At 40.5% G+C, this 11017-nt stretch overlaps 1 protein-coding gene across 1 annotated transcript in view; it reads left to right on the forward strand.

The window, feature by feature from the left end:
• The window catches only part of AGGF1 (angiogenic factor with G-patch and FHA domains 1), a 66321-nt gene extending 55878 nt beyond the window's left edge, over positions 1 to 10443 (forward strand). The window contains exons 13-14 of the mRNA XM_072606388.1: positions 7213 to 7312; positions 9282 to 10443. Coding sequence (XP_072462489.1) covers positions 7213 to 7312; positions 9282 to 9482 — 301 coding nt within the window. The 3' untranslated portion in view covers positions 9483 to 10443. The remainder of the gene's footprint in view (positions 1 to 7212; positions 7313 to 9281) is intronic.
• The last annotated feature ends 574 nt before the right edge of the window (positions 10444 to 11017 follow it).

The raw sequence follows: 11017 nt of genomic DNA on the forward strand, positions 1-11017 counted from the left end.
AGAAAGGTATAGTGGACATGAAACAGGGGGAGCAAACGTATGGAGTTGCAAAGTACCAGGACACATTTGGACAAAAAGTAGTCCAATTTACCTAGAGTGTAGAGATTGTGAAAAGAAATAGTATAAGACTGGGATGGAAAAGAGCCAGATGGCAGAAGACCTAAAATGTAATGCTAAGAAGTTTGGGCATTATTCAGTAGGCAGTGGGAAATCACTGAGGTTTTAATCAGTGTAGTGACATGGTCAGGTGAGTACTTTTGGGAAGATTAATCTGAGTATATAAAATGGACTGAAAATAGGGGAAGAGTTTAAAGGGCTATTGAACATTTTGGGCAGTAGATAATGAGTGCCTTGGTTGGGGTAATAGCAGTTAAAAAAAAAATAAAGGAGGATTATATAGGTAAGAGGTAGAAATAGGATGATTTTATGACTAAAGTATTATTCTAGTGGAAAAAAAGGTAGAGTCAAAGGCCTGGAATTAGGAAGTATAAATGTCTCAGAGAATCTTGGTGTATTTAATAGAAACAACAACAGGTATTGATTAAAGATAAGGTGGGTCTTAGACATATAAGATACGTGTGGGAAATCCAAGTGGTTACATCCAGGAGGTAATTGGAGACATGAGTATGGAATTCAGAGGTTGGAGCTAGAGATAACAGATTTTGGAATCACCTACAGAGTTGAATCTGTGAAAGGGATGAGTTTATCAAGTGAAATTATAGAGAAAAAAGAAAAGAACCATGGATAGAGCATTAGGGAACACATGCAAATAAGGAGAATTGGGGAGAGCAGGAGAGTACAGTGTCATGGAAATCAAGGGGAAAGGGAGGTGATCATTGTCATTTGCTGCACAGAGGTAAAAGATGAAGACTGTAAGAAGCTATTTGTCATTAGTGACCGTGGGAAAAGTAGTGTAATAGAGAGGGGTGGAAGTCATGTTGCATAGGTTTAAGGAGTGTTGAGGAAATGGAATATTTGGAGAAGTTTGGAAGAAAGGAAAAAATCAGTCATCTAGTGCTAGATGAATAGTATGTACCAGCCACATGAGATGGAGTGTCCTGTTGAATGTCTGTGGGGAGCCCCTGGTCTGGTTCCCAGTGTGGGAGAAGGATTGATATCCCGTGAAGCTAAAGAGGCTGGTTGGAGGCCAGATTACGTAGGGCTTTAATAAAAGCGCAAAGAGGGGTTTATATTATATCCTAGAGCCAATAGGAAGCCTGTGGCATTGATTGGGGAATCACATGGTCATAGCTGGGCTTCAAGAAAATAAGTTTAGCAGCTGTGTGTAGGATAGAATGGAGTAGTGAGAGGCTTGGAGCAGGGTGACCAGTTAGAAGACTGTTGAAATATTCTGGGTAAGAGGTGAGGAGGCCTGAGCTAAGATGGTAGCCATGTGAGTGGAGAGAAAGCATTGGACCCAAAAGATGTGGAAATGCCAAGATTTGGCACCTAATTAATTGGCAATGTGGAGTAAGGAGGAAAGAAGACCTCAGGATAGTGCCAAGGTTATGAACCTAGGAGACAGAAAGGATGACTGCTTTCATGGGAAATAGGAAAGTTTGTAAGAGGCCATGGATTGGGAAGAAACAGAGGTTCAGTTTTAGAAATGTTTAGTTTAAGATGTCTCTAGGACATTCAGGTTGAAATGTCCAATAGGCAATTGATGATGCAGGCCTGGAACCCAGGGGAGAGACTGGAGCTGGACGTGTGTGTGTATGTGGGTATACATACATACATATGCACAAATCATTTACAGAGCAGTGTAGACATGCATACCATACCATGTGGATACGTAGCACCCTTGGGAGCTGGTGAAGTTACAGAGAGTATGTGGAGAGAAAAGATAAAGGGACCTAGGACAGAGCCTTGAGTAACACTCTCAATTAAGGGGCATGATGCAGATGATGTGCCAGCAAAGGAGACTGAAGAAGTCAGAGAGGAACGTTAGAAAAGAGAATAGTTAGAAGTTATAAAATAAGCAAGATGGAAAGGTCAGGGAGAATATGTTTTGGAAGCAGAAGGAGGAGTCATCGGAAAAGAAGAAATTGAAGTTATCTTGGTGGGGATGGGTCCCGAAATGACTCAGAGGGGCTGAGATTCAAGGCAGTTCTCCACTGTTACCTTTTGGTCTGGAAACTCTTTTTCAATGACAGCCACTCACTACAGTCTGAGACGTGTTTCACTTAAATGGCCATAGATTTAGTTAATTTCACTTCATGTATCTAACATCTAGAGGGATAATAAGCTGATGCAAATAGACTCTTGAATTTATCTTTACTGCAAGGCAAAACACAGTATTACATTTTTTTCTTTATTTTTTTTTTGAAGGAGCTTCTGAATTTGTAACAAAAATGTGGGCAGAAGTGCAGTATGTCATTTTTTCAGTTTAAATGTTACTTAACTTAATCATTTTTTTTCTCTCTGAAGAGAACTTCTGGATTCAGTTAAAATTGAAATCTAGCATGCATAATTATATTTAATTTATGTTACCTATTAGATTGTATCAAGAAAAAAGGTTTTTTTCTTTCTTTTAACTATGACTATTACTGTTCAGAGTTTTATCTCTTTGGGTCACTACTTGTTTGGGAATCTGAAGACTTTTTTATTTATTTATTTTTTAGATTTAATTTTTTTTTTAATGTTCTGCAATCACTGTCATAAAATTTAGATTTTAACCCCCCCACACCTACCCACCACTACCCCCCCCTCCCTCCCCAAGACAGCACACAATTCCATATAGGATCTACATATACTTTCCTATTGAATATGTTTTCACTATAGTCATGCTATGTAGACGAACCAAAATAAATGGAAGAAATCATATAACAAACCAAAACATAATGCACACACACAGGCGCACACACACACACACACACACACACACACACACACACAAACATAAACATGATCTGCTACATTCTGCGAATGAATTCCACAGTTCTTTCTCTGAGTGTGGAAGGCATTTTGCCTTAGAAAACCATTGGGAATTTTTTTTTTTAAGTTCTTGCATTATTACAAAGCTCCCAGTCTGCCAGAAAAAACTCTCGCACACTGTGGTCATTACTGTGCACAGAGTTCGCCTGGTTCTGCTCCTTTCGTTCAGCATCAGATCATAGAAGTCCTTTCAGGCCTCCCTGAAGTCTTCTTGATCATTGTTTCTTATAGCACAATAATACTCCATTACATTCATCTACCACAACTTATTCAGCCATTCCCCAATTGATGGGCATTCCCTTGATTTCCAGTTTTTGGCAACTACAAAGAGGGCTGCTATAAATATTTTTGTACATGCGGGACCCTTTCCCATTTTTATGATCTCTTGGGGATACAGTTCTAGTAGGGATATTGCTGGGTCAAAGGGTATGCACATTTTTGTAGCCCTTTGAGCACAGTTCCAAACCGCTGTCCAGAATGGTTGGATCACCTCACAGCTCCACCAACAATGAATTAATGTTCCTACTCTCCCACATCTTCTCCAACATTTATCATTTTCCTGTTTTGTCATGTTAGCCAGTCTGATAGGTGTAATGTGGTACCTCAGAGTTGTTTTTTTTTTTTATAATTAAATTTATTTATTTAACTTTTAACATTCATTTTCACAAAATTTTGGGTTACAAATTTTCTCCCCTTTTATCCCCTCCCCCCCCAAACCCAAGCATTCTAATTGCCCCTATGACCAATCTGCTCTCTCTTCTATCATCCCTCTCTGCCCTTGTCTCCGTCTTCTCTTTTGTCCTGTAGGGCCAGATAGCTTTCTGTACCCCTTTACCTGTATTTCTTATTTCCTAGTGGCAAGAACAGTACTCGACAGTTGATCCTGACACTTTGAGTTCCAACTTCTTTACCTCCCTCTTTGGAAAGCAAGCAATTCAATATAGGCCAAATCTGTGTAGTTTTGCAAATGACTTCCATAATAGTTGTGTTGTATAGGACTAACTATATTTCCCTCCATCCTATCCTGTCCCCCATTACTTCTGTTCTCTTTTGATCCTATCCCTCCCCATGAGTGTCGACCTCGAATTGCACTCTCCTCCCCATGCCCTCCCTTCTATCATCCCCCCCACCCTGCTTGTCCCCTTATCCCCCACTTTCCTGTATTGTGAGATAGCTTTTCCTTCCAAAATGAGTGTGCATTTTATTCTTTCCTTTAGTGGAATGTGATGAGAATAGACTTCATGTTTTTCTCTCACCTCCCCTCTTTATCCCTCCACTAATGAGTCTTTTGCTTGCCTCTTTTATGAGAGATAATTTGCCCCATTCAATTTCTCCCTTTCTCCTCCCAATATAGTTCTCTCTCACTGCTTGATTTCATTTTTTTTTTTAAGATATGATCCCATCCTCTTCAATTCACTCTGTGCACTCTGTCTCTATGTATGTGTGCATGTGTGCATGTGTGTGTGTGTAACCCCACCCAGTACCCAGATACTGAAATGTTTCAAGAGTTACAAATATTGTCTTTCCATGTAGGAATGTAAACAGTTCAACTTTAGTAAGTCCCTTATGACTTCTCTTTGCTGTTCACCTTTTCATGGTTCTCTTCATTCTTGTGTTTGAAAGTCAAATTTTCTTTTCAGCTCTGGTCTTTTCATCAAGAATGCTTGAAAGTCCTCTATTTCATTGAAAGACCAATTTTTCCCTGAAGTATTATACTCAGTTTTGCTGGGTAGGTGATTCTTGGTTTTAGTCCTAGTTCCTTTGACTTCTGGAATATCCTATTCCATGCCCTTCGATCCCTTAATGTAGAGGCTGCTAGCTCTTGTGTTATCCTGATTGTATTTCCACAATACTTGAATTGTTTCTTTCTAGCTGCTTGCAATATTTTCTCCTTGACCTGGGAATTCTGGAATTTGGCCACAATGTTCCTAGGAATTTCTCTTTTTGGATCTCTTTCAGGCGGTGTTCTGTGGATTCCTTGAATATTTATTTTGCCCTCTGGTTCTAGAATCTCAGGGCAGTTTTCCTTGATAATTTCATGAAAGATGATGTCTAGGCTCTTCTTTTGATCATGGCTTTCAGGTAGTCCCATAATTTTTAAATTGTCTCTCCTGGATCTATTTTCCAGGTCAGTTGTTTTTCCAATGAGATATTTCACATTATCTTCCATTTTTCCATTCTTCTCTCTTTGTTCTGTGATTTCTTGGTTTTTCATAAAGTCATTAGCCTCCATCTGTGCCATTCTAATTTTGAAAGAACTATTTTCTTCAGTCAGCTTTTGAATCTCCTTTTCCATTTGGCTAATTCTGCTTTTGAAAGCATTCTTCTCCTCATTGGCTTTTTGAACCTCTTTTGGCAATTGAGTTAGGCTAGTTTTCAAGGTGTTATTTTCTTCAGCATTTTTTTGGGTCTCCTTTAGCAGGGAGCTGATCTGTTGTTCATGCTTTGACTTCATGTCTCTCATTTCTCTTCCCAGCTTTTCCTCTACCTCTCTAACTTGATTTTCAAAATTCTTTTTGAGCTCTTCGATGGCCTGAGCCCATTGGGTGGGCTGGGACACAGAAGCCTTGACTTCTGTGTCTTCCCCTGATGGTAAGCATTGTTCTTCCTCATCAGAAAGGAAGGGAAGAAATGCCTGTTTGCCAAGAAAGTAACCTTCTATAGTCTTATTTCTTTCCCTTTTCTGGGCATTTTCCCAGCCAGTGACTTGACCTCTGAATATTCTCCTCACACCCACCTCGCCTCCTGATCCTCCCAGCCAGCACTTGGGGTCTGAGATTCAAATGCTGCTTCCCGCCTTAGGGCTTTTGGCAGGGGCAGGGCTGCTATTCAGTGTGAGATTAAGTTCAGGTGGTCAAGTCGGGGCAGTGCCGCCTCTCAGGCTCAGTTCCCTCAGTGGGTTTATGCACAGACCTTCCACAATGGATTCAGGCTCCCGCCCGCTTGGGAAGCCCCGGTCTGCAGCCGCCTCTCAGCTTCTGACTCCCGGGGGGCCTGAGTTATGGGGGCACCCCACTCCCCTCTCGACCCGCCAAAGAGACTCTCTCACCGACCCTCGTCACCTGTGGGTGGAGGGACTTGTGCGGCCGCTGGAGATCCTGTCCCTGAAGCCTGCTCGGATCTTTTCCTCTCGGTGCCGCGGCCGCGGCAGGGCTGCACTCAGCTCCCAGTCCCGGTGCCCAGTCAGCAGCGCGAAGGACCCCCTGCGAGAGGTTTGCAGGTCTCTCCGGAACAGAAATCTCCCTCGCTCCAATGTTCCGTGGCCTCTGGGTGCAGAATTCGCCGTGAGTTACTTCCCTGTAGCCGTTCTATGGGTTGTGGGTTTCCGAGCTATGTGTATGTGCGTCTTTCTCCTCTGCCATCTTGGCTCCGCCCCCCTCAGAGTTGTTTTGATTTGCATCTCTCTAATAAAAAGTGATTTAGAGCACTTTTTCGTATGATTATAGATATCTTTAATTTCTTCCTCTGAAAATTGCCTGTTCACATCCTTTTTGACCATTTATCAATTGGGGAATGACTTGTATAGTTATACATTTGGGTCAGTTCTCTATATATTCTAGAGATGAGACCTTTATCCCTGAGATTAGCTGTAAAAATTCTTTCCCAATTTACTACATCCCTCCGAATTTTGGGTGCATTGAGTTTGGTTGTGCAAAAACTTTTCAGTTTAATGTAATCAAGCTTTCTATCTCTTCTTTAGTCAAAAAATTTTTCCCTTCTCCATAAATCTGCTAAATACACTATTCCTTGCTCTTCCAGTTTGTCCATGGTATCAGTCTTTATACCTAGATCATGTACCCATTTGGACTTTATTCTTGTGTATGGTGTCAGGCATTGGTCTATGCCTAGTTTCCACCACACTGTTATCCAGTTTTCCCAGCAATTTTTGTCGAACAGTGAGTTCTTATCCCAGAAGCTGGGGTCCTGGGGTTTATCAAACAGGAGGTTGCTATATTCCTTGCCTACTGTCTTGAGTGCCAATGAAGACTATTTTTTAAAATGGAATTAGAGATCCAGAAAACATTTAAAAGAAAACCAGTGGTCTCAGCTTTGTTAGATTGCCTTAATCTGTTTGAAACTGAAAGGAAAATGATAGTTCTGAATTGTCAGAACCTTGGTTTTATTAAAATAACTTTTCTGTTCTAGAGATAAGGGCCAGACTGCAAGTAACAAGAGGCCAATTACTTAGAATTGTCATTTTTTTCCATTTTTATTATTATTAAAAAATGTTTTAAATTCTCCTTTACATACCAGGTAATATTTTTATTTTCCTTTAAGTGAAATCAACGATGACAACAAAGGTCGGAAGATGCTGGAGAAGATGGGCTGGAAAAAAGGAGAAGGCTTAGGAAAGGACGGCGGAGGGATGAGGGCTCCGGTAAGTCTTCTACTTTGTTAGTAAAACTTCATTTTAAGAAGGAGGTTTTAAAGGAATTCCTACTACAAAGTTAGAATAACAAATATTATTTTATTGAGCCACAGTGTGTCTTGATTTTGAGCTTTCAATTGTTTGCCTGTGGTATGATAAATCCTAAACATTCAGAAGTTGAACCCCACACTGCTGTTTCAATGAGGTGCTTTTAACCTCTGTCTTGATCATCAGACTTCAGTGTAACTGGCTTTTTATTATCCTAAGTATTTGATTCATTTAAAAATTTATTCTGAGGAGCCCACAGGTTTCACCAGACTGTCCGACAGGTCCATGATGAAAAAAAATACCTCTGGCCTAAAAATCCATTCCAAATTGTGAAGAAGTAATTTACAAACTCTTCTACAAATGTGAAGTATTATTGGGAGGCCTGTGTTCAACAGCTAACATTTTGTGTATCTCCTCCCCTACACCAATCCACCTACAGCCACCCAAATCCCAACATGTAGCCAAAGAGAGTAGGATACTGACAAACCAACCTTCTTCCTTTATCCCCACCTTTTCCTCCATCTTTTCCTCCATCCTTCAGTGGAATAACCCAGAACCTTCCTTCATTCCAGCCCCCTGCCCACTGCCTGCTACCTGCTTAATAGTCAGTTTATAAGGAACATGTCCGCTAACATCAAGAATGATCAAGGAGTAGCCAACCACAATCCTTTGATTAATGTGGTGGATCACTTGGCCCTACTTTCTGCCCTGCTGCTGTACCTGCTAGACCTTCAGCTACTGCCCTCTGACCTCAGATCCCCACAGATAAAACAAGAACATCTCTTGTATTTAATGCTTTTCAAGAGAAGTTATGTGTTTTGAGATGGCTCAGGAGGAGAAGTGAGGCTGGTGACCTGCACAGCCCTCCCTCACTCCAATCAAAGTCAGGTGCAAGTCCTGCCATCATTTCTCTGATGTGATGTTCCTCTTTGAAAACGAGGGACGAACACAACAACAGCACCGTGAGGTGCTCTGCACCTTTCACAGGTGAAGCCTCCTGTATCTGTAATAAATGAAACGTGGGCTCCTGGAGAGCATGAAGTGTCTTGTTCTCTGTTTGTGCCCTTAGTATCTAGCAGTGATTAACACACAGCACTTGACACAGGCTTTTCCAGTGCATGGACCAACCATCCTCATGAAGAAGGAAGGCTTTACGTAAACTGTACGATTCACTTTTTTAACAAGTAAATCTGAGTTCGTTGTATAGATAAGCAGACCCTGTTAACCTGTGATCTGGTGTGCATTTCATTAAGTAGAGGGGTACAGGAAGCAGGAGATAATGAGGAGCCATGTGGATACTCAGTTGGAACCCTGGTTTTGCTATTTACTCCTTGTGTGACCTCCACCCTGTTACTTGGCCTTTCCAGGCCTCGGTTTCTTTACCACAAGTTTCATAATAATCGCTTGGGAGCTTAAATGAGTGAGCGATTTCTCAGTGCATTCGTAACTTCAGTTTTCTCGTTTTTCCCCAGTCAGACTGCGGTCGACCCATAGTCCTTGAGAAAACGAAACAAACATCTTCAGTTTAAGGTTACTCTTGTAGAATTTCCCCTGTGTTATTCAGTTCTTTTCAGAAAAATTACCACCCAACAGCTGAATACTTTAGTTGAAGGCCAGGCACGGTTTGGTGCATGACTGGTGCTTCTGCTTTTAGTTAGGTTGTTGGGAATAGCATGCTGAAACATCTCTAGATAAAATGAGGCTGTTGCTTTGGAAAACATAGCGTATCCTGATTTCATGACAAAGAATGATAATATAGAAAAAAAATTATAGGAAATGACATTCACAGTGGTGTGACCTCTTCTTAAATGTATTGGATGCATTTGACAGCTTGCTGTATCAGTCTTAAATCAGAGAACCCCAATTCAAGGGCAGAGTGAAAAAGCAGATTTCAATGTATTTAGAATTGATTATTCAATTTTTAAAACAGATCCAGCTTCAACTGAGGCGGACACATGCAGGCTTGGGGACAGGCCAGCCATCTTCGATTGAAGATGTTCAGCTCTTCCAAAGTAAAAACAAAAAGAATTGGGACAAAGCAAGAGAAAGGTTTGCTGGAAACTTCCCAGAAGCTAAACTACAAAAAGATGCATCAGGAGTCATGCCTTGGGTAAAAGGGGCTGCAGAGTGAAGGTCAATTACAGAGCAAAGAAATTCAGAGTTCTTAAATGGGTAGATCTTGGTTTTTGGTGGGATTTCTATTTTCTAAGTAAGTGTGTATGTGTGAGGGAATGGAGTGACAGTTTACCCTCTCAGGGTTCAGAGACTTGTAATAAAATTTGATTAGCTGTGGACGATTTAGTTATGTTGGTCAAATTTGCATCTTTTTTTTAAATACCTTATGTTGAACTAATCAATGAGTTAAGTTGCCATAAGTTTCATTGAGTGACCCGAGGTTCACTGAGCACAGGTGTGAATAACTGAATGCAAACATGAATTAGAGAATTCTCCTTTTCTTCAAAAGGCCACCTACCTAGGAAAATCACCTTGTCTTTTTACACTGCAATTCCTTATTTACAACATCTCATTTTCTTTGTAATTTAAAAGGGAAGCAAAACCCATACAGATATGAACGACTTTTAAAAATGTACACTTGTCTTCATCTCTGTGTAGTCAGAGTTATGAAACACAAAGTAAAGAAGGGGCATCTCTGACTTCACACACGCTTCTCTCACTTGTCCTGTGAGAAACTAGATAGGATTTTGAGAAAATAGGGCTAGTTGGGTGTGAATATTATTATCCATGAGATAACCTAAGTAACATTATTGAAAAGATAATGAACAGGTTGTAGTAAATTAGCATTTTCCTGTTTTCTTCTGTGAAGAATGTGTTGATTTGTACAGCATATTAACCATTTACATTTGATATGTTTGGAAACTGTAAGGTGTCCAGATATCAACAGTTGAAAATACAGTATTGAAATATTTAATGTCCTGGCATTTTTCTTTTTGATAAATCCATTGCTGGCAATGGAGCGTGTGCCAGGTGACTCTGATTTCCAATGAGAAATGGACTACAAGAATAAAGGCCTCAGAATCAAAATATTTATTGAATATGTTCTTACACTCAATAAAAACTCTTGTAACATTAAACGGTGTGATTCATTGAACCATATGTTTAAATAAATTATGCCACTTGTGGCAGTAGAACTGGAAGAAAATTATTACTGCATGAAAATAAGGATTTTTGGCAGCAAATGCCTCTGAAATATTTGTAGAACTGCAGTCCTCTTCCGTGAGTGTAGGTGTCACTGCGCTGCAGGTGATCTGTTTCTTTGCTTTCCTTTCTATTTTCATATCAGCTTCTGTTCTGTGAAACTGAGGGAGAGGAGCTGACTGCTTTCTGCTAATTAATGCTGTCAGCTGCTCCTGCTTCTCCTAGGAGTAGAAGTCTTCATGATTTAGATATGAAATGAGACAAAGTTCTGGTAGGAGGAGCCTTCAGAGGAATGTATATAGAGAAGGGGAAATTTTACAAGGTTTTCTAGGCCTGTGGGAGTTGGAGATGAGGGGAAAAAAGAAAAAGGTAAAACCTTAAAGATGAAGAGAAAGTGACACTAAATTTATAGTCTCCTTTTGTTTCCAACAGATTCAGGTGGATCCTGACGCTAAGATCTACCCTATTACTAGACCTGGCTACAATAAAGGAGCCCAGACAGGATCCACT

This window comes from Notamacropus eugenii, chromosome 4 (genome assembly GCF_028372415.1).
Source record: "Notamacropus eugenii isolate mMacEug1 chromosome 4, mMacEug1.pri_v2, whole genome shotgun sequence".
Lineage (NCBI taxonomy): Eukaryota > Metazoa > Chordata > Mammalia > Diprotodontia > Macropodidae > Notamacropus > Notamacropus eugenii.